We start from the raw sequence: 24289 nt of genomic DNA on the forward strand, positions 1-24289 counted from the left end.
CACATTTCAAACAATAGATTTTAAATGGTGGGTGATAATACAGCAGTAAAAAGCTCAATACAACAGTGTTTATTTACTGATTGCAGTAACTGTTGCTGTTCCCTTCAAAAAGGAGCTAATTCACGTCCTCTCACCTAATCCTAAGGAACAGTTCAATCATTAAAATGTCAGAAAAAGATAGTTAAGGAGAAGGGAGGCCAGACCCTGCAACAGAAGCTGCCTTGCCGCCCTCCCACCTCAAAGCCACCAATCAACAAAGCAAAAAAATCCTCTGCTATCTATAACCAAGACAGACTTCTTAGGAAGTTACTAAAGGGCAGACACAGGTGGCTACAACGTAACCAACAAGTGGCTCTCTCTGGAAGGAACATCTCTTCCACGTAATCTGTTATTGATCAAAGTTTCTGGTATGAATTATTTCATTAAGTCTGAGATTTTTCTCTTGATATGACATACTGCACATTGATATTGTACCTTGCGGATCATTAGAGAATGTAACTATTGTGAATCCCTCAGATAATATACAAAATGGTATCTTCTGCTAGACATTATTGCTATTTCTATTACAAAAGCTTGTAAAAGCACCCATCAGGGTCTGGCTGGTGGTAAGCCACGTAAGGCTGCGTGTTTGCCTGTTACATGATCTGCAACCTAAAAATATTTCAATCAAATGTAATTCAAGATGCAGTAAATGCATGTAACAAACAACGGGAGGTAAAATGTGAGAAAAGCCAGCTAAACATAATGCTTATGGATCATTAAGAGTTTAAAAAAATGTATACTGAGGAAGTGTCCATATTAAACTCCTTATAACCAGTGCTACTGGAAACCCTTTTTGGCAATTTTCACACAAGGGCCAGGGAACAACAGAAAAAGAGACTGAACTATCTTCTCCCAAGTAGCTAGGGTTGCAAGATACTTTTGCAAAAAATCTCGAACATGACAGGGGAAAAAATTGGTTGAGAAAAAACAAAAACCCCCACCATGGGGGACCAAATTTATTGACCAAATAAAAACGGGAGACCACACTGGATGAGCAAAAAAGTCTCTGCACCTTTAAATACCCACACTCCATACTCCCTCCGCCCCCGCCAAATGCTGCAGGGGAAAAATGTCCCCTCCAGCCTTCCGTCCGAGAAAAACAGAAGACGCAATTACCGGACTGTCCGGGTAAAAACCGGACACCTGGCAACCCTACCAGCCGCAATGGTTTCTAAAATCAGAAATGAGGCCCACTGGCAGGTGAACATGATGAGCCTAGTATAATCACTGCCCGTGCTAAGTAGAATCAGTGGTCTCCATCTCTTCAAGGCAATCAACCAATCTAGAACTTTACGTAAGTGTTCAAGTTGCTTCTGAAAAAATTCAAGATTAGAAGACATATCTGGGCCAGAGAAGATTATTGTAAATGGATCTATATAGATATTTACATTTACTAAAAAATTCTATCATTGAAGCCGGTAATTCAAACATGAGGCAAAGTGTCCTTTATTCATATATATATATATCATATATATATATATATATATATATATATATATATATATATATATATATATATATATATACACACATACACACATACATACACACACACATTCACACAATATTTTGATTGGGAAATACCTGAAGTGATCAGTTAATCTTTACTAGTAAACATTGTCATGTAAGCTAAGTTACTCACTTATTATGGAACTCATAGATTTCCTGCATGTTTCCGAAGATAATGTGTTCTTTGTTTACAATGCCAGGAGGGATCTCCTCAACGCCACTGGTCATCTCCCATAGATATGTCTGACCGGAAGGAAGAAGGCACATGAAAATGTATCAAGTTCCCTAACAGTAGCAATTTTTGATGTTTGTAAGTAAATATTCTCACAGGGAAAAGTACAAAAAAATTCAACGTTTGGTGTATGTATACACTACAGCTTAAAAAAGTCAAGGCCAGAAACTGACAATCAAATATGATCCTTGAGACTATCTTTTAAAATGTGCAATCTTTCTGACAACAAACAGTGCTTCACACTATTATAATCAAGGTTACATTTGGTTTCCAGAAGTTTTCATTTTGTGTAATAGCTACTGCTGAGCATTACTTGCGCGAGTTAAACAATTACTGGGCACTTTTCCATGGAACCTCTCTGAATTTCTATTCAGAGAGAGGCAGTCAATCCTGAAACACGTGATAAACATAATAAAAGAATTAACAGAGGCTCGCTCATCTCTGCTACTAACAAAACAAACTGATCAAAAACCAAAAAAAGTGGACAGTCATTTCTGAATACATTAAAGTGTTTTCAAGAGAACAAAGAGCAATGAAGTGTTATAAATGAAAATGAGAAAAAAAGCATGCGGGATAATTTCTCCGTTGTTGACACCAGCAAGTTAGCCGGAGGCATAGATTAGTTCAGAATTTGGCCCTATGATTACAAACTAACACCATTTGGCTGCTAAAGAAATTCAGAAGCAAAATGATATACGTAAGGAAACCTTGTCCCATAAAATATACACTTACATCCATACATTCCCGGAGATCTCTTACGTAAGCCTTTTCTGTCTGAATGAGCTCAGCCATAATGAACCTTAAAAATGACAAAAGAATGAAAGATGAAATCTCAGCCTTTTAGCTCACATGAGAATGCTTTTCCACTAATCAGAATATGCTCTCTCCTTTCCAATGAGTTTATTGTGTTTCCGATATTACAAGAAAAGCTATTAAAAGCTTAATTAACATCAAGAGGACGTTTTTGTGGGGAGATGGTTTCCCACTAGTATAGTTTAAATTGAAAAAAAAAAAACAATTAAGGAATGAAGCAACAAGGATTTTAAGACAATTAATATAGGAAAAAAAATCTCTGACCTTTTATGGATTTGTGTTACTTATTTGAAATTTTAACAGTCTTATTTTGCAAATACTTTGACCCTTATTACTACTATTTCCCTCCTTATCCACTTATTTTTTGTGAATTTTTCTGGAATTCTACCAATTCTTTTTTTTTTTTTTTTTTTTTTTTTTAAAATAATCCTTTCTAAATCCAGATAGTCAAGAAATCAAAATTGGAATAAGGCAATGAATAAGTCTATGCAAGACTATGGGAGGTACACGCCAAGTAATACAGTGTTCTCCTTTCCTACATTCTTATATACAGTGGTTAATTCTAATTTTTAATTAAAAAAATGACGGTTGCTCCACTAGCAGTAATGTATAGATTTGTATCTGTAAAGACTGCATTACTCTTTCCTGCGGGCAGATTTTCGCTTTTCTTCATTAAGCTCATGAGCAGCATCTCGCAGTTTCACCTCTGACCCAGGAACACTAGCTGGGATTATATCCAGCTGTAGGCTTTTGCTCTGTATTAAGGAGAAAAAGAAAAGTGGTGAAGGGAGGAGAAAGGGAATAACAATGGACAATCTAATCAGCAACAAGGAAGTATGTTAAAGTATTTGCTTATTCTTCTACTAGTATATGCAGAAATCTCACTTACTGATTTATTTGAATCAGAAGAAATCCCCAGGGCTTTTTCTAAAGAGGTCCTATATTTCTCCATGCGCAGAGAGAAGTCTCTGTACCTCTTGTCCACTGCTGTGACACATTTTTTAATCTCTGCTGCATGGGCATGCCCTTTTTCACAAAAGCCATCAGCCAGCTGTATCAACAGCTTCACCCTCTCTTTGGTTTGCTGTGAAAAACAACAGGAAAATACTGAAAAGTAAAGTTACTGCCAAGTACCTATAATGAGAGAGCTCATTTAGTGTAATTAATTACTAAAAACAAGTGGAGGGGTGATGAAAGGCAACTGGTTCTCCCCTTTATCCCACCCAAGAGTTTTAAAGCAGACACAATTTTATTTTTGAGGAACAGAAAATCAGAGTGTGCTGCCTTCTGTTTAACTTTTAGAAATTCTCTTGACTGGAAACAGAGTATATCATCTCTGCAAGGTAAACTTTTAAGGAAAGGACTATGCTTTCCTAGGTGATTCTACAGCTCCTGACACGAAAGGTGCGGATCCCTACTAAGGTATTTAAGCACAGTACAATATACAATACAAATACTAGCCCCGAGTCTGTAAAGACATAAGCTCAAACATGAGGACAATGCATCTTCCTGGCAATGGCTGTACATGTGTAGGGGATCTACACTACAATGATACTTTAACCTTGGACTGTCACTGATAATACCAGAGGCAGAACTGTGTCACATACCCAAAGGTGTGACAGGAGTAGAACATTGAAAGGGCTGGACCAAATCTTTGAGTGGACTATTGGCATGGTGTGTGTGTAAGCATGCTTAGGTCCTTCCACTTATAATGTAATCAGCGTCTCTCTTTCCTTCCTGTGTGCCCTCATGACAATTTCAAGTTCCAGCATGTGTCCTTTTTAACCAACACCTTTTTACCAATTTGAGGCTTTATTTTTTTCCCACACAGGTTAGAGAGCCAAGAGGTTTTAACAAACTGCAACTTTTTCAACGGGGAGTAGAACATGGTAATTAGGGAAACCGGTCTCTTCTGCAGTTACTGGTGCCAGAGCTCACCAATTAATATGGCACAATATGTGCTGGAATGTTAGGTTTGCACTTGTGACACGAAGTCCCATGTGGCCACAGTGTGCACAGTACTAAGCCTAGAAATATTGCATTACAATATGTTACTCTAGATAAGGGACATACCTAAATGGGTGAAGCTTTAATCTTATGCCACTGTCTCACATTAGTAAAATATTCAGTATTTTGAAGCACACAAATTGGAAAATAGGAAGTCTTACTGCATTTTGTTCACATAAAATAAGATTGAAGAGTGAAGTTCCAATTATCCATGTTTGACCTGAAAACCAACCAAGCTCAGGACTCGAAAGGAAGTTTTCTTTCTCTATTTTCAAGCAAGGCCAACACAATCCTCTAATGTAAAATTAGCAATGTTTTGCTTCCTATCATATCAAGTGGAAACAGATAAGAAAGCTAATACAGGGAGATAGAGATGAAGAGCAATAGCAGGTGTACGGTTATTTACCTTTGCAGTGATCTGAAATTCTTCATGTTCTTTTAACAACTCTTGAGTGTGATGGATACTGGAACCAGTGGAGGTATGCGTGGATAAATAAAACTCTCCATTGTCATGGATCCATTCCAAAGCCTGAATAAAGCAAGAAACAACGAATAGAAGAGTAATTTACATAATACTATTTCAGTACACATCAATTTAAGTACTCAATATACAGAAAAATACTCACATAGTAAAATTAATAGGTAGACCTATATTTTACTTTTATTCCTTCTACATTTCACCTGAAACAACAACTATGAAATGGAGTTTACATACCTGTAACCATAAATGCTTAAGATATGTGTATTTGTATTTCATACATGGGTATATATGCATGCCATGTACATGACTCTGGAAAGTCTAACGCATCTGGTGGCCCACAGTAGATCTCCTTATACTCTTGATCAAGACTACAAGAGGCAGTGTGCGCTGACACTTCTCTAGTCTCTCTATTACAAGTCAAACAGGATGCGAAGCAGAGGGGATGGAAGGTGGGTAATGGAATACAGATAAGGACCACACACTTTGAAGAACTTCCAGTTATAGGTAAATAAACTCTAATTCTTTGTCAAGTGCTGGTCTCAATGTGTAGTCCACACATGGGTGACTAACAAACAGTGCTCAGACTGAAGGGATGTGAGGAAGTCTTCAGCAAAGATGTTTGCAATACTGCAGATACTACAGCTCCAGCTGCCAGAAGAACTAGCACATAATGTCTAGCGAACATATGGACGCAACTTCAGGTGGCCACTCTGCATATATCAAGTATTGCAGTGTCCTACAAGGTTGGTAGTGATCAACAGCTTGATGTCTGGCTGGAAGCTGGTATCAAGTGGAGTGCCCAGGGTCTGGTTCTAGGGCCAGTTTAGTTCAGAATCTTTATTAATGACCTGGACAAGGGGATGAATTGCACCCTCAGCAAGTTCGCAGATGACATTAAGCTAGGGGAAGAGGTAGATATGTTGGAGAGTAGAGATAGGGTCCAGAGTGACTTAGACAAATTGTAGGATTGGGCCAAAAGAAATCTGATGAGGTTCAATAAGAACAAGTGCAAAGTTCTGCACTTGGGACAGAAGAATCCCAAGCACTGCTACAGGCTGGGGACCGACTAGCTAAGCAGCAGTTCAGCAGAAAAGGACCTGGGGATTACAGTGGATGAGAAGCTGGATATGAGTCAACAGTGTGCCCTTGCAGCCAAGAAGGCTAACAGCATATTGAGGTTAATTAGTAGGAGCATTGCCAGCAGATCTAAAGAAGTGATTATTCCCCTTTATTCGGCACTGGTGAAGCCACATCTGGAGCACTGCGTCCAATTCTGGTCCTCCACTACCAAAAGGATGTGGATGCACTGGAGAAAGTCCAGTGGAGGGCAACAAAAATGATTAGGGGGCTGAAGAACATTATGAGGAGAGAAAGAGGGATTTGGGCTTAGTCTACAGAAAAGAAGAGGGGGGAGGAGGGGATTTGATAGCAGTCATCAACTACCCAAAGTGAGTTCCAAAGAGGATGGAGAGGGGCTGTTCTCAGTGGTGACAAATGACAGAATGAAGAGCAATGTGTTCTCAAGTTGCAGTAGGGGAGATCTAGGTTGGATATTAGGAAAAAAAAACAACCTATTTCACTAGGAAGGTGATGAAGCACTGGAATGGGTTACCTTGAGAGGTAGTGGAATCTGCATTCCTAGAGGTTTTTAAGTATCGGCTTGAAAAAGCCCGGACTGGGATGATTTAGTTGGGATTGGTCCCGCTTTTAGCAGGGGGTTGGACTCGACCTTCTGAGGTCTCTTGCAACCCTATGATTTTATGATCAAGAGGACTTATTCTTATCTCACTGGCAGAAAAGTGGGGTTGAGGAAAAAGGAAAGGTAAGTTAATACTTACACAGAATTCAAAAGTAACCTTGGAGAGGAATTTAGGATGAAGATAAATGTATATCGTCTCCCTGTGAAAAACCATCAGGAGGGTTCTGCCTTGAGGGCACCCAACTCACTCATTCTCCTGGCTCAAGTGAGAGCAATTAAACGTGCAACTTCCATCAACATGAAGGACATGGAGTCAAAGGTTTAAAACTGTGGTCTGATGAATGTTGAAAGGACAAGATTAACGTCCCATTGAGGTGTAGGTTTGACCTCTGACAGAAAGCTCCTTACTAGGCCTCTCATGACTCTTACTATAATTGGGTGGCAAAACCAGAACATCCATTTATCAGAGGGTGAAAGACACTAATCACTGCGAGCTCTACCAGAAGTGAGCATATGCCCTGAGATTTTTAGAGAAGGAGATAATCTAAATGACTAGACCATCTGCAGTGCCTAGAAAAGGCTGAGTATGCTGTACCCAAATAGAGAAATGTCTCCATTTAGCTAAGGAGCGGGTCCTAGTTGAATTTTTCCTTCTTTGATTAAGGTCAACCTGAATAGATGTTGAACAGGAGCATTCTATTTTCAATATCCATCTAAACTCCAGGCCATGGGATGGAGCAAGTATGGGTTGGAGTATCTGACTTCACCCCATTCCTGAGTCAGGAGAATCAGGGAAAAGCAGATCCTGATCTCGGAACCAGGCTGACACTTTTGAGAGCTCTGTAACCAAAATGGTCTTGGCCAATTGGGTGCTAGGAGAATGACCCCTAGCCCTGTTATGGTGGATTTTTCTCAGAATTATGACAGCAAGGGAATGGGAGAAAAGGCATAGCTGAGACTGTATGACCATGATAACCTGATTTTGTTGTTCTGAGAGTTGTGGCCCACAGCTCCTCTTGCAACAATACTGGGTAAGTTTTCTGTTTGTTCAGGAAGCAAAGAGACCCTATTGAGGTGTACCCCACTCAATGATTAATTTGCTTAGGAGAGAGTCATGAACTTCACACTTGTGGGCAACAGAGAAGTGCCTGCTCATGTTCCCTGCTGGAGTTTGACGCACCTTGGAGGTACGTAGCTTGGATAGGGATTCAGTTTCTGACGCACTAGTTCCAAAGCCTAATTACTTTCAAGTAAAAGGGAAGAGAATTTGCTCTGCTCTATTTTTATGCAAAAGAGTATGGCAATGTTCCCTGACATCAACTGGCCATGGAGTGAATGTATAAATAGGAGAAAGGCTTTGCAAGATGGGCTGACTGCTCTCAGTTCTAGTATATGGAGATGCAGTCCGGCCTTCTGCAGGATTCAGATATCTTGGGCAGTATGGTTGCTCAGGTGAGCACCCTGTGCCAGAAGGGAAGAATCCATTACAATGGTGGCACTTGATTGGGAATATTGATGGGACAACCATTCTCACATTCTTCAGGTTCGACCAGTAGGTGAGAGAAGAGATGACTCTGACAGGAACAGACCCTCTAGAGTTGATTCTGATGAGTAGATGGACTACAGCCAGGCCTGTAGACGACATACAAGCAATTGGTGCCACACTGGTGCATGAAGCCACACGGCTTAAGTGAGCAGCACATGACCCTAGTTATTAGTCTGTGTATAATCTGTGCTATAGACTGCTCATTAATTGAAATGTAATCGTTGGAGGGAAAGCTCTCATGCAAAGAGAGCCCAGTGTCACTCTGATGAAGGTCATTATTAATGTGGGTAGTAAAATGAACTTTTCTTTGTTCATGAAAATATCCAAAGCTACTAGAAGATGTAGCAGAAACTTAGTTACCAACTTGACATCTTGGCAGCAGTAACTTACCCAGAGCCAACTGTTCAGATACAGGAAAACTGTTTAACTCTTCTCTCTCATTTGGGCCACCATCACAGAGAAAATGTTTGCTGCTGCTAGACCAAAGGGAAGATTCTGAACTGGAAATTTTTCTGGTCTACCATGAACTTCAAGAGTCTTCTGTTGCAGGGATAAATGTCTACATAAAAGTATCCATTCTTCATGTTAGGCGCGACAAGCTACATCCCTATTATTGATCTGAACATGACCATCTTGAATTTCAAATTTCAAACAAAGACATTCAGTTACCAAAGGGCCTGAATGGGTCTCCACCCTGTGTCTTTATCAGGGACCATGGAATAGACCCTTGTCTTGTGATATGGAAGCAAGATGCACTCTACTGCCCTTCAGAAAGGCTGCCTGTTGATTCAAAATCAGTTTGAGAGAGCAGTATCAGAATGAGAACTTGAAAAGGGATTTGTAAGGAGGGGAGGGAGAGAAACTCAATAGAATATCCTTGATTAATAACTTCCTGCACCTAGTGATGTGAGGTGAGAATAGTCTCTCATTCTCCGAGAACGAGAATATTCTCCAAAAGATTATTTCCCAAGAATTTTTGAGAATTTTCTAATTTTTCATTTCCTCTTGAAATAATATATTGTATTCAACTTTTAGAAAACCCTGAATGTTAAAGAACTTTCTTGATCATTCAAGATAGTTTGAGAACGTTATAGAACGTTCCAGAATGTTATGGAACTTTCTAGAACATTCATGAGTCAGGAATTCTGACTGTTATGGAACCTTCAGGAAGCATCACAAAAAGTATGCAAAGAGGCAATAACACATTTATTCTCTTTTGGGAAAGGCGTAATTGTGTTTTCATCAGTATGAAAAGAAGAACTAAGCCTAAAAGTGATGTGTGGGATTATTTCCTTCATAAAACAGTTAAAGACAAAGTGTTATATGAATGTAAATACTGCAAGGCTGAATACGTCAGAAATGAGACAAGGATGAGAGAGCATATTTCCAATTGTTTGAAGATTCCTGCTTACATCAAGGAAAAGACAACAACATTCTCAGAGTCCAGAAGCAGATCAGCTCAACCATCAACATCTACAGAACACTGAGATAGTGCTAGTGAATTTACATCACCATCTTCCACATCTAGTTCAGCCAAGGCGTCTCACTCTATAAGTCGCTACTTTGATTCTATGAATGAAACTGAAAGCAAAGTTTTGGATGAATTTTTTGCACGAGCTATATTCTCATCGGGATCGCCTCTTTCATTGATTTAAAATGAAGATTGGATTACTTTCATGCAAAAATTAAGACAATCTTACAAGATGCCATCCAGGTACACACCTACTAACAAACTTTTGGAAGCTGTATATCAATGTGTTGATGCTCTTATAAAAACAAAAATTGCTGAAGCCTCTTCTCTTGCACTGCAGTGTGATGCTTGGAGCAACCGAAGAAATGAATCTGTTATAAATGTTATTATATCAACACCCCAACCAGTGTTTTACAAGACAGTGGCAACCGATGTTGAACGCCATACAGCTGACTATATGGCATTCCGTATGGAAGAAACAATGACAGAAATAGGCACCGAAAAATTTGGTGCCATCATCACTGATAATGCTGCGGCAATGGTGAAATCCTTATCAATGCTTAATGAAAAATACAATCACATTGCTATGTACACTTGTGCTGCTCATACACTAAATTTGTTAATTGGTGACATCAATAACTTAAAATCTGTTCAAGAAACTGAAGCTACCTGTAAAACTATTTTGAGGGAAATTAACAAATCGCAAGTTTTACGAGCTCATTTTACTGCATTTCAAAAAGAGAAAAATCAAACTTGTGCACTTAAATTGCCACTTAAAACTAGGTGGGGTTCCATTTTATATTGTTTGAAAAGCTTATTGAAATCAAAAAATGTCTTAAAATGCTTTGCTGTCCATGATGATTTATAGACTAAAGTGAGCAAACATACCAGGAATTCAAACCTGGATGAAGATGTATTTTGGGTACGGGTCCAAAAACTGCATGCACTGATAAGTCCTGTTGTTAAATGGATTACGCTGCTTGAATCTGACCAGCCAAAAATGAGCAAAGTTCCTGAATGTTTCAGGGAATTAAGCAATCATTTTGATAAGTGGACTTTCAGGAAGTAGCCTACCAAACAAGAAAAACAGGATGTGAAGAAAAGTTTTGGCTCTAAAAGACATTCACTATGCTGCAAATATTCTAGACCCAAAATTCAATGGTGAGTGCCTTACTAGAAATGAACAAATATAAGGAACTGAATTCATCAATAAATTAGACACGAGAATGTACGGCACTGATCACTCAGCAAAAGTGATCATTGCTGAGCATTGTGCTAAAAAACGTTTTTTTTTTTTAAATCATATGTAGTAAAATCAGCTGGATCAGTAGCTGCAGTAACATGGCGGAAAGGTATTTGCTATGGATCAAAATTAGGGAAAGCAGTGATCAACATATTGAATGTGCCACCAACAACGGCAGCAACTGAAAGAAGTTTCAGTACATGCAATATCGTTCATAATGCAAAAAGAAACAAGTTAACACAAGAAAGGACAGGCAATCTGACATTCATAGTCCATAATATAAAGCTTCTTAAAAACACAAATGATGCTCCGTTGAAATCCCCAAGAGAAAAAAAGAAATAGAACCAGAGAAATGAGGAAGAAGAAACTAATGATGCTGAAGAGAAAGAAGAAGTCGTTGAAGAAGAGGATATGTATGAGGATGAAGAAGAGATAGAAATATATGGGTCAGATTCGGAAAGTGCAGATTCTGATTAGACTTTCTGTATTCAATCCAGAAAGTTAAAAATATTTGTATCCTGCAACAGAAGATTTGTAATAAGAGTTCTAGGAATTTAAACCTCGGTCTTTTTTTCTTTACTTTCACAAATTTTCATTTTAACAATTGGAAACTTTCCTGATTCTTGAAGTTTATTAAAGAAAGATATTATTATAAATAGTAAAAGTCTTTAAAAACTATTTAACAAGTATTTAAGAGAAAATTCTCAAAAATTCTCGCATTGGAGAGTATTCGCAAGAACATTTTCCGAAAGTTTATTCCCGAGAATTTAACATCACTACCTGCACCTGTCTGTAATTGTCAAATTCCAGTTAGGGGCGGAGAATGTGAGATGGCCCCAAAGTACGGCGGTGGAAGAGATTGGTGGCACCAGTTGTGGTACGTAGGTCTTGACCAAGACTTCAAAAATAGCCCTTTGCAGGAGGTTGTGTTGATAGAGCAGCCTGAGAAGCAATGCCTCTGATTTTCTGACATTTCCATGAGTGCCTGTCTGGACACTGGTTCCTTTGTGGTCCTGCAATTCCATATAGCTCACTGTAAGACATTGTTAGTGATTGTAACAATTATTCTAGGCTGGTGGCCATGAGTGACAAGCCTCTGTGATGACAGAGCCCAATTTCAGTCCCTCATGGAGGAATGCAAGTTAGTAGCAAGAACATCCCTTCAGGCTGCAGTGGAAGTAGCAGTATAGTATGGTTGTGACGAGGGATTCTTCAATGTAGTCGTTAAGGTTCCCCAGTGAGGTCCAGAATATCATATAGGACCTTCCCTTCAACAAGTCAAATCTGTTCATTGAGTAAAGCTGTGAGTAAATCACCCTACTTTAAATTGATTCTAAGGACCCTGGCATTCAGAAGGAAACACCAGACAAACCTATATGCTGAGTATCCGAGGGGTAGCCGTGTTAGTCTGAATCTGCAAAAGCGACGAGGAGTCCTGTGGCACCTTATAGACTAACTGAAGTGTAGGAGCATAAGCTTTCGTGGGCAAAGACCCACTTCGTCAGATGCATGCATCTGACGAAGTGGGTCTTTGCCCACGAAAGCTTATGCTCCTACACTTCAGTTAGTCTATAAGGTGCCACAGGACTCCTCGTCGCTATATGCTGAGATTACCCCCTCCTAAAACATTTTACAACCAGTGTCCAGACAGGCATTCATGGAAATGTCAGAAAATCAGAGGCATTGCTTCTCAAGCCGCTCTATCAACACAACCTCCTGCAAAGGGCTATTTTGCATGATCAAAGTCACAACCTTCTCCTCATACTCAGAGAGTGGGTGCTGAGAATGAGAAGTGTGTAAGATGCCTGGATGAGTTCTGGGCATCTTCCATAGGGATTCCACAAGCTCCAATGGGGCCAGAAAGAAGGGTCAGCCATTTGTGTGGGACCCCATGGCACTGGAGATACAGCATCCACATCTCCTTGACGGCCTATTAGCTCACTCTGGGGAGATTGAGGAGCAGCCAAAACATCTTACTTGTCTAAGTCCAAACACTGCATCCTTCAAATGGTGTGGCCACCAGTACTGGGACACTCCTGCCCAAAAGGTGGAGATTAGATGGTTCCTGAGGCACCAAAGCAGTATCATCCTCCAGCATGGTTATGTCCCTCAAAAAGGTCAGGAAGGAAAGGATGGGAGACTGCAAATAAGTGAGGAAGCTATCCTCTGGGCCATATGTCTCTCTGTATGCCCCTATGCTGGGAGGTTCATATGGTCAGGACTTGTGCATCTTGGGAAGTAGAATGGTCCTTGGACAAGCAAGCTGGTACCAAAGAGAAGTCAGACTCTCACTCCTTGACTGAACTGGCAAATAACGGTTCTTGTGTTTCCAAGCCACAGTCACCAACAGATCCTTGTGTGCCTTATCCTCCAGCATCAGGGTTTTCTGCTATGCCTATTCCTTAAATCCACACATTAATCACATGAATTTAAGAGGCTCAGGGAGGATTCATGTCATTTGTGGATAGTCCTAGACCAGGATTTGTTCTTGTGACCATGAAAACCATGAATGCCTGGCTGCGAAGATGGTGTCGCCAGGAGGGATTCGGCTTCCTTGATCACGGGGTGCTCTTCCAGGAAGGACTGCTTGGCAGAGATGGAGTTCACCTTTCCAGGAGCGGGAAGGCCTTGTTTGGACACAGACTGGCTAACCTTGTGAGGAGGGCTTTAAACTAGGTTCGACGGGGACAGGTGAGCAAAGCCCACAGGTAAGTGCTGAATGTGCGGGACTGGGAGATGGGTTGGAAATGGGGGGGGGGACTATGGCTATAATGGCAAGGAGAAAGGAGGGTCAGGGCACAACAGGGAGGCAAGATCAAATCAGTATCTTAGATGCCTATATACAAATGTGAGAAGTATGGGTAATAAGCAGGAAGAACTGGAATTGCTAACCAATAAATACAACTAAGATATCATTGGTATTACAGAAACCTGGTGGGATGGGACGCATGATTGGAATGTTGGTATGGAAGAATACGGCTTGCTCAGGAAGGACAGACAGGGAAAAAAGGGAGGAGGGGTTGCCTTGGACTGAAGTGGAGATGAACGTAGGAGATAGCTGTGTAGAGAGTCTCTGGGTTAAGCTAAAAGGGGTAAAAAACAAGGGTAATATCATGCTAGGAGTCTACTACAGGCCACCTAGCCAGTTGGAAGAGGTAGATGAGGCCTTTTTTAAACAATTAACAAAGCTATCCAAAGCTCAAGATTTGGTGGTAATGGGGGACTTCAACTATCCAGAAATATGTTGGGAAACTAACACAGCGGGGCACAGGCTATCCAATAAGTTTTTGGACTGCATTGGAGACAACTTTCTGTTTCAGAAGGTTGAAAAAGCTACCAGAGGAGAAGCTGTTCTGGACTTGGTTTTAACAAATAGGGAGGAACTGGTTGAGAACTTGAAAGTGGAAGACAGTATAGGGGACAGTGATCATGAAATAATAGAGTTCATGATCTTAAGGAAAGGTAGAAGGGAGACCAGCACAATTGAGGTAATGGATTTCAGGAAGGCAGATTTTGATAAGCTCAGAGAACTTGTAGGTAAGGTCCCATGGGAAACAAGACTGAAGGGAAAAACAACTGAGGAGAGTTGGAAGTATTTCAAAGGGACGTTGTTAAAGGCCCAAAAGCAAACAATTCCGCTGTGTAGGAAAGACAGAAAATATGGCAAAAGACCAGCTTGGTTTAACAAGGAGATCTTGCATGATCTCAAAATAAAAAAAGGAGTCCTATAAAAAATGGAAACTAGGACAAATAACAAAGGATGAATATAGGCAAGCAACACGGGAATGCAGGGGCAAGATTAGAAAGGCAAAGGCACAAAATGAGATCAAACTAGCTACAGGCATAAAGGGAAACAAGAAGACCTTTTATAAATACATTAAAAGCAAGAGGAAGACCAAGGACAGGGTAGGCCCACTGCTCAGTGAGGAGGGAGAAGCAGTAACAGGAAACTTGGAAATGGCAGAGATGCTCAATGATTTCTTTGTTTCGGTATTCACCGAGAAGTCTGGAGGTGTGCCTAATGTAGTGAATACAAGCAGAGAGAGGGTAAGTTTAGAAGATAGGATACACAAAGAACAAGTTAAAAATCACTTAGGAAAGTTAGATGTCAGCAAGTCACCAGGTCCTGATGAAATGCATCCCAGGATACTCAAGGAGCTGATAGAGGAGGTATCTGAGCCTTTAGCTATGATTTTTGAAAAATCATGGCAGACAGGGGAGATTCCAGAAGACTGGAAAAGGGCAAATATTGTGCCCATCTATAAAAAGGGGAATAAGAACAACCCAGGAAACTACAGACCAGTCAGTTTGTCTGTCCCAGGGAAGATAATGGAGCAGGTAATTAAGGAAATCATATGCAAACACTTGGAAGGTAATAAAGTGATAGGGAACAGCCAGCATGGGTTTGTGAAGAACAAGTCATGCCAAACTAATCTGATAGCTTTCTTTGATAGGATAACGAGCCTTGTGGATAAGGGAGAAGCGGTGGATGTCATATAGCTAGACTTTAGTAAGGCATTTGATACGGTCTCGCATGATATTCTTATTGATAAACTAGGCAAATATAACTTAGATAGGGCCACGATAAGGTGGGTGCATAATTGGCTGGATAACTGTAGTCAGAGAGTTGTTGTTAACGGTTCTAAATCCTGCTGGAAAGGGATAACAAGTGGAGTTCCTCAAGGGTCTGTTTTGGGACCCGTACTGTTCAATATCTTCATCAATCATGTAGATATTGGGATAGAGAGTACGCTTATTAAGTTTGCAGATGATACCAAACTGGGTGGGGTTGCGACTTCTTTGGAGGATAGGGACATAATTCAAAATGACCTTAGCAAGTTAGAGAAATGGTCAGAGGTAAACAGGATGAGATTTAAAAAAGAGAAATGCAAAGTGCTCCACTTAGGAAGGAACAATCAGTTCCATACATACAAGATGGGAAGCGACTGTCTAGGAAGGAGCATGGCGGAAAGAGATCTAGGGGTCATAGTGGACCACAAGTTGAATATGAGTCAACAGTGTGATGCTGTTGCAAAAAAAGCAAATATGATTCTAGGTTGTATCAACAGGTGTGTTGTAAGCAAATCTTGTGAAGTCATTCTGCCGCTCTACTCTGCACTAGTTAGGCCTCAGCTGGAGTACTGTGTCCAGTTCTGGGCGCCACATTTCAAGAAAGATGTGGAGAAATTGGAAAGGGTACAGAGAAGAGCGACAAGAATGATTAAAGGTTTAGAGAACATGACCTATGAAGCCAGGCTTCATGAACTGGGCTTGTTTAGTTTGGAAAAAAGAAGATTAAGGGGGGACATGATAGCGGTTTTCAAATATCTAAAAGGGTGTCACAAGGAGGAAGGAGAAAATTTGTTTCTGAGGACAGGACAAGGAGTAATGGGCTTAAAGTGCAGCAGGGGAGGTTTAGATTGGACATTAGGAAAAAATTCCTAACTGTCAGGGTGGTCAAATATTGGAATAAATTGCCAAGGGAGGTGGTGGAATCTTCCTCTCTGGAGAGATTTAAGAACAGGTTAGATAGACATCTCTCAGGGATGGTGTAGACAGAGCTTGGTCCTGCCTTGAGGGCGGGGGGCTGGACTCGATGACCTCTTGAGGTCCCTTCCAGTCCTATTATTCGATGATTCTATGAAAACATATGCTATTTTCATAGAAATCCCCAAGGAAGAGTCCTTGGTCTTAACAGCTCCCCTCCTAAGTTCATGTTTACAGTCACTGCTCATCTGTTGGGGCCAATGTTTAGGGTGGAGTTTCTGTGGGCTGGATCAAAGTGGAGCCTCAAAGTCTTTTCCATAAGATATGATGAAGCTAACAAGATTCACAAGCTTTTGGTTGATATGAGTGACAATTATTGTCCCTTGTAGAGATTCAAGTTTCATCCAAGCAAGAGAGGCAGAATTGGAACAGTTGCTCATTGAGCAGTAGCGAGGGCAGGAGACCCAATTCTTGAACCCTGAGACTCTAGGTATAGTCCCACACTATGAGAGAGGAACCCCCAGAACAAGCAAGAACAAGCTACACTAACAATATTAATAAAAAAGCTATGAAGTATAAAAGTAATTTACAAATCTATTTATAAGTTCTATCACAAGAAAAAGCTGAAGAAATCCAAAGATGCAGGGCTTCAGATTCAGGCCATGGAATGGTAAGAAAGAACCGGAGAGAGACTGGTTCTTAAGAGCACAAGGAGCTCTACTGTGTATGTGCAGGCCAATGACTATTGCTTGGTAGAATTTCCAGACTTTATCCACACCCGTGGGTACAAAGTGAATATCTGCAGATTTATAGGGCTCTAGCCATTAAGTACTTTTTAGAGTAAAATTGTCTACTAGTGTCAGGATGAACAGAGCTGATAAATTTCAATATTCTTTCTTGAAAGGGCACGTCAATTAGTTGACTAAATTGGCAGCTTAATTAGTAAACTACAAACATCTATTCCTTTTCCCATAAGAGGGCAAACAAACAAACAAACATACATACATACATTTTTGGTGAAATGCCTTACTCAACAGAAATTGCTTTAACTCTACAGAAGAAATTAGTTATTTGGCAGTTTGTTGAAATATACGTTGGGATTGGAGAAGTGGTATAGAAGGTCTTCTGAGCAGTTAGCCCATGCCCCAGAGAAAGAATAGTATCTAAAGACCAATTTACATTTTACCTACCAAGAGTACTTCAAGTCCATAAATTACACTGTGAACACAGAAAACTAGTCAGAAAATGGGGGGAGGGGGAGCATTTCATTTAAATGTAAGATAACTATGTGGCATTCATCTCTATTTTCTTAAGGATTCATAACTCTAATTATGTCTCAGTATCATTTCCAAAGCAATGTCTAAAACATTCATCCTCTAACATGCTTGCATTCTACCCTAATCACTTCCCCCCACTCATTATTGTGAATCATTTTCCACAGGTGTTGCATGTTCTAACATCTACTGTGTACTAACTTTAAATTGTGCACTTAATTTACTTCTGAAAAAAACCTGACCATGAATCTACACTACAAAAGACATTAATAAAATGTCATGAGAAATGAGTACCGGTCTTTATACTCCTCCATCGAAAATGGGCTCTGAAGTTAAGGAAATTAATTGTGAAACCCTAGATTATTCTATATCATTAACTCACTCTATTGGCCATGGGTTAATACTGCAGCACAGAATGGTATGAAAAGTCAGCCACTATCATTGTTACATCAATATTTAGAACTTGATATTTAAAACACAGAATTACCACCTTCATTTGGAATCTTCTTGTTTTTATTGGCTTCCTACATTCTCAGGACCTTGAAACCATTACTGGAGAGGACCAGACTTAGATAAAATTAAACTAAGCCCCCTTCCTTAAGGAAGCAGGAGCCCTCCTATAAACAACGCTTCCTGTTTCTTATTATACACATTACTTGTGCACCTCCAGCCGAACATGAGTTTCCCTAATTAAGTCATGATTAAAGGAAGAGTTAATCAAACAATTTTCTCCTGGCACTTCTGAAGTAAGCATGCTGACATTAGACATTTAGTTAGCAACTTACACTCAACATAGTCAAAACTGAATTTTAACCTTTCCTCTGCTCTTCGTCATTCCCGAACACTGTGGATAATACCACAATTTGGGCATCAGACACCTTGGCTATCTTGTGTAGGTTATTTTAGCAGATATCACTTGGCTCAGTGTGCACCTGCCCAGGGATGTTCAAAATTCAATTTTGTAACCTCAGCACAAGCACTTGAATTCTGGCTACTTTCTGAACCAATGCACGAACAGGCATGTATACAAGCACATACGCGCATGTATGCACAGACCCAAAAAACAACTCTTAATTGCCACATTTCTTGCTTGAAATTCACAAGGTGGCAAAGAGTTTGTTCCAATGACATTTCCACATTAATCAGGTAAATGGATCGATACTTTGTGTAAAAATTAAGTCCACTACCTTGTGAAGGTACAGAAGATTGTATGTGAGAAATCTGGGAAGCAAATTTAGAAACTGGATTAACAGTCTCTCTATGAAATTGGCTCTAAACTTCTAAATGCTGGCACAATCAGTACCACCTTACAAATTGTGCCGTTTTGCTCTACAGCTAATCAGAAAAGTCAGCAACCATAAAAACTGTGTGGGTTCTGATTGTCTCTCAGTCAAAATCAAATCTATTTCAATATAATTTTGTCAACCAGCCTTTCAATGTGCAGTCCCAGCACTGTTTGAAATAACGCCATTGAAAACAGCTGAAAAACAGGATTGACAGTGGAAATGCTGACAAACCTTTAACAATGCCACCTAACAATGTCACTGTCATAATGATCTTTTTTCAAGTGCAAACGTGTTAAGTCTTGTTATGCTGAGGCTCAATTTATGATCTACCACACTGTAAAGTAAATTGTGTAGATTTTAAGGAAGTATTTATCTTTAACTTCTCCACTCCTGCTTTACTCCACCTCCTAACTTGCATTGTTGGTCTCACCTATTTGTATTCTGAATTTAATGATATGCTAAAGCACATTTAGCATATCCAGCACTACAATGGGTACACAGCACTCAAACGATCCTGAAAGAAGTATGAAGCAGGTAAGCATTCAAGTAAGAAAACTTTTCACAAAATAATTTAAGTTTCATCCATTCCATCATTTGTTGTCCTTGTACTTTGTAAGCCATTCAAAAGGATATCATTACTTTTTAATGAAGCCAAGTAGAGACAACAGCCAATATTTTTAAGCCTCTCTGCTTATTGTTGAAATCACAGAAAGATGAGAAATAGTTTCTGGAGACATTTTTTAAAAAAGTGTCTGCAAATTATGTATTGGCCCTGTTGTGTGTCATTTTACTAATCCTGAAACTTTGGAATGACAATACAAGGAACCTCATCAGTTGAACTTTGGCTAAGTTAATATACAGGAGCACCTGAGTCAGTTGAGACAACTTTTTTTTAAAACAATTAAACTTCAGAGGTCTACAGAGTGTTTGAAAGAATTTTCTGTATTAACTTGTCAATTTCAATACATTAAAAAACATTCCAGTTACAGTAAACTTCCGATAATCCGGTACCTTTGGGACCCAGGGTGTGCCAGATTATCAAATATGCCGGACTATCAGAAGGGGGGGGCTATCAGGGGTCTGGGTTGGGGGGGATGCCACCCTAGACCCCTCATAGCCCCCCTTCCGACAGTCCGGCTCTGCCCCAGGCGTCCCTGATTCAGCTTCTGCTGAAACTGACCAGTAGCGGCTGAATCGGGAGATGCCTGGGGCAGAGCAGCTGGAGTGCTGCTGGGTTGGTCCCGCAGCACCGCTCCTCGGCGCTACTGGACCAACCTGGCAGCACCCCAGCTGCTCTGCCCCAGGTGTCCCCAAGTCAGACGCTGCTGATACTGATCAGCGGCTGACTCCAGGAAGCCCGAGGCAGAGCTGCTCTGCCCCGGGCTTCCTGGAATCAGCTGCTGATCAGTTTCAGCAGCAGCTGACTTGGGGACACCTGGAGTAGACCAGTTGGGGTGCTGCCAGGTTGGTCCCCGCAGCGCCGAGGTGCAGCGCTGCGGGGACCTACCTTGCAGCGCCCCAGCTGCTCTGTCCCACGCGTCCAGATTCAGCCGCTGCTGGTCAGTTTCAACAGCGGCTGAATCTGGACGCCTGGGACCAACCTGGCAGCACCCCAGCTGCTCTACCCCAGGTGTCCCCAAGTCAGCTGCTGCTGAAACTGATCAGCAGCTGATTCCAGGAAGCCCGGGGCAGAGCAGCTCTGCCTCGGGCTTCCTGTAGTCAGCCGCTGGTCAGTTTCAGCAGCGGCTGAATCGGGGACAGCTGGGGTGCTGCCCGGTTGGTCCCGCAGCCCCGAGGGGCAGCGCTAGGGGACCTACATGGCAGCGCCCCCAGCTGCTCTGCCTCCCGGTTCCCCGATTCAGCCGCTAGTCAGTTTTAGCAGCGGCTGAATAGGGGAAGCTGGGGGCAGAGCAGCTCCAATGGTCCGGCTGCCCGGAGCACTTCCGGGTTCCTGATGGTGCCGGACCATCAGGAGTGCCGGACCGTCAGATGCCGGACCATCGGAGTTTTACTGTACTACTTCTGCCTTGGAATTCCCCTTCTATTTTTTTGGTTTAAAAATCATTTCTCTTTTTAAATGGATCTCTCTACTTAAGTTCCCTGTAAGCTGCCTGTTTAGTGCCGCACAGGCACTCAAGGAAGCCACTCAGGCCAGGGACCTGTGGCAGCTGGGGGCGTGCCCAACAAAATTTACTCCAGTAAAATTTCTTTTTTTATTCATTACTAGGGGACTGTGCCCACTGCTCGCTACACTCACCAACTACCCTCTCTCTGGCAGCATTTGCTTTCGCAGCCAGAGAGCCTCATGACGTCATTCTGCCGTGCAGCAGGAAAAACGTGTGTGTGTGTGTGGGAGTGGGAGTGGGAGTGGGAGTGGGAGTGGGAGTGGGAGAGATTATTATTATTTTCTAGTGTTCTATTTTGAGGGCGGAGTAGGTTATGGTTTTCATATCTTGATTCTTAATAGCCTGCCTTTCAGAAGTTCTGAGTACCACTGTCAATGAGAACTACCTACCCCCTCAAAGTCAGGCAATAAACCACACTTGATCTGTATGGAATTTGACTTGTAGGCAATGGAAAACATGCTTAAATAAAATCCTGACCTGTTTGGCACTTCTTTCAAAGACGACATACTGCTGACACTGGTCAAGACGCCTTTTTCTCATGGTCCAGTAATGTAGCACACGGTTCTCCCTCTGGAAGAGTTCATTTAAGATGTCTGCAGGGACAGAAAAATGAACTGAAGATTATGGTCCTTCATTTTGTAATAAAGAGAAGTTGTGAAACTATAAAGCTCTGCAAATAATTACTGTGTTGTACTGAAAACTGCAGCAAAAGTTTCCTTCACAAATTTATTTATTTATTCATAAACAGGGACATGTATTTAGTTAAAATAAAGACTGGTGGTTTGAGCAAAATGTGGTATTGAAACAACAGCCTTTTCTCTCTTGAAGAATGCTCCATTGCTAGAGAGAGCACTTGATATATTGTCCAGGTCAGTTCTGCTGGGCTGGTGAGGAAAGAGAGGAGGATAACAAATAGAAAAGATGAATTTAAGCATTCAGGCTGAACATAATCAATAATCATTTCCCATCCGAAATTTCTGGAGTTCTATAAAGTATGTGGTGTCATGCAATTCACATGGATGAACATACAACTGAGGAATAAATAGGCTAAGAGATTTATTCTTTTGATATCCTAATTCAGCTCAGACTTTACATATGCAGAAAACCCACTAAAATCTCAAATAAAATTAATTAATATCCTTTGAAAGTCAACAGCCGTACTACCAGTCAAATTATGCACCAGTTCAAATATTTCAGACTATTTGGTCTCAATAAAATGAATGTAATACTTGGAAACGAAGCATGTAAAAGCAATTCTGCTGTTTATGATGACATCTCTCCTTCTCGCTCAAATGGTAGGCCTAGAGGAATCCTCACCTAACTCCCATTCTTAATTTGACTTTTCATCCCAACAATTTGGTTAACCAACATTTTTCACTTTCTGTCAGTGGCAAAGACTGGATGCATTTTACTGTCACACAACTGTGGTAAAGAAAAAAAACAACAGTTACTTACCTTTGTAACTGTTGTTCTTTGAGATGTGTTGTTCATGTCCATTCCATGTAGGTGTGCGTGCGCAGCATGCACGTGTCAGCGGAAGTTTTTTCCCATGGCAGTACTCATCGGGTTAGCAGGGGAGCCCCTGGAGTGGCGCCACTATTTCTGCTAATATAACCCCAGCTGGCCTTCCATACTCTCTGTTCCTTCTTACTGGACTATTCAGAAGAAGGGGAAGCAGGCGGGATTTGGAATGGACATGAGCAACACATCTCAAAGAACAACAGTTATGAAAGTAAGTAACCATATTTTCTTCTTTGAGGGATTGCTCATGTCCATTACATGTAGGTGACTCCAAAGCAATAGCCCTAGGAGGCGAGGTCAGAGTAGAGGACACCCTTACCCAAGGCTGAGTCCTCGTTGGCCTGGGTGGGCCAGAGCATAATGATTGGCAAAAGTGTAGACTGAAAACCACGTGGCTGCCCTGCAGATGTCCAGGATCAGGACCTGAGCCACAAAGACATGAAGGAGGCCTGGGCCCTAGTGGAGTAGGCCGAGAGGGGAGGAGCTGGTATCCCAGACAGCCCTTAGCACTCCTTGATACAGGACGTGATCCACGAGGAGATCTTCTGCACAGAGACCGGATGCCCCTTCAGCAGTTCTTGCTATGAAGAACTGTGGAGACCTATGGAAGGGCTTTGTTCTTTCTAAATAAAAGGCTACAGCTCTCCCAACATCTAACATGTGTAGTGCCTGCTCCTTGCTCAAAGCATGGGGCTTTGGGTAAAAAAAGGGAGAAAAATGTCCTGAGACATATGAAAGTGAGGCGCCACCTTCGGAAGGAATCGGGGTGGAGATGTAAGTGGACCTTGTCCTTGAAGAATACCGTATACGGGGATCTGATGTGAGAACCATCAGTTTGGACTCGTGCCTGACCGACATGATAGTCACAAGGAAGGACACCTTCCAAGAGAGGTGCATCAGCTAACATGTCGCTAGGGGCTTGAAAGGGGGCTGCATGAACTAGGACAGAACTAAGTTTACGTGCCACTGGGGGCCGGGCTGACACACGTGGGTAAAGTCTGTTCAAACCCCATAAAAATCTGTGAACTACAGGATGCACGAAGAGCGTTGTGTCCCTAGAGTCCGGGTGAAAGGTGGAAATAACTGCCAGTGGGACCCTGACTGATGAGGACAACAGTCCCTGGACCCTAAGGTCAAGGAGGTAGCCCAGAACCGGCAGGACCGGGGTGTCCGTCAGGGAGATACCCTTTTGAGCAGCCCAAATGGAGAAGTGCTTCCATTTAGCCAGGTAAGTGGACCTAGTGGAAGGCTTCCCACTACCCAGCAGGACTTCCTGCTCCTGATCCGAGCACTGGAGCTCTGCTGCTATCAACCATGGAGCTTCCACGTCATCAGGTGGAGGGACTGTAGGTTCAGGTGGTGAAACCTGTTGAAGTCCTGAGTTATGAGGTCTGGCTAGGTCTCTGTTTCTTCTGTGGCACCGGAGACTGAGACTGGTGCTGAGGTGCGCAAGTGGCTTGGTGCCTCCTGAAGCCGGTGCACTGTGGGGTTGTCGGTGCCACGTGGATAGCCACGTCTATGATGTTCAGGCGGGACTCTTGTTCTCTCTTGG

General features: G+C 41.6%; 1 protein-coding gene across 2 annotated transcripts in view; it reads right to left on the reverse strand.

The window, feature by feature from the left end:
* TRIO (trio Rho guanine nucleotide exchange factor) overlaps positions 1-24289 on the reverse strand; it is a 414034-nt gene that overhangs the window by 152823 nt on the left and 236922 nt on the right. For both annotated transcript variants that reach the window (XM_006117079.5, XM_075921462.2), the window contains exons 20-25: positions 21694-21809; positions 5010-5132; positions 3486-3680; positions 3236-3351; positions 2516-2582; positions 1685-1794 (exon numbers count right to left, since the gene is read on the reverse strand). In XM_006117079.5, the coding sequence (XP_006117141.2) occupies positions 1685-1794; positions 2516-2582; positions 3236-3351; positions 3486-3680; positions 5010-5132; positions 21694-21809 (727 nt within the window). The remainder of the gene's footprint in view (positions 1-1684; positions 1795-2515; positions 2583-3235; positions 3352-3485; positions 3681-5009; positions 5133-21693; positions 21810-24289) is intronic.

The sequence above is a fragment of the Pelodiscus sinensis genome, chromosome 2 (genome assembly GCF_052426305.1).
Source record: "Pelodiscus sinensis isolate ZL-2025 chromosome 2, ASM5242630v1, whole genome shotgun sequence".
Classification (NCBI taxonomy): Eukaryota; Metazoa; Chordata; order Testudines; family Trionychidae; genus Pelodiscus; species Pelodiscus sinensis.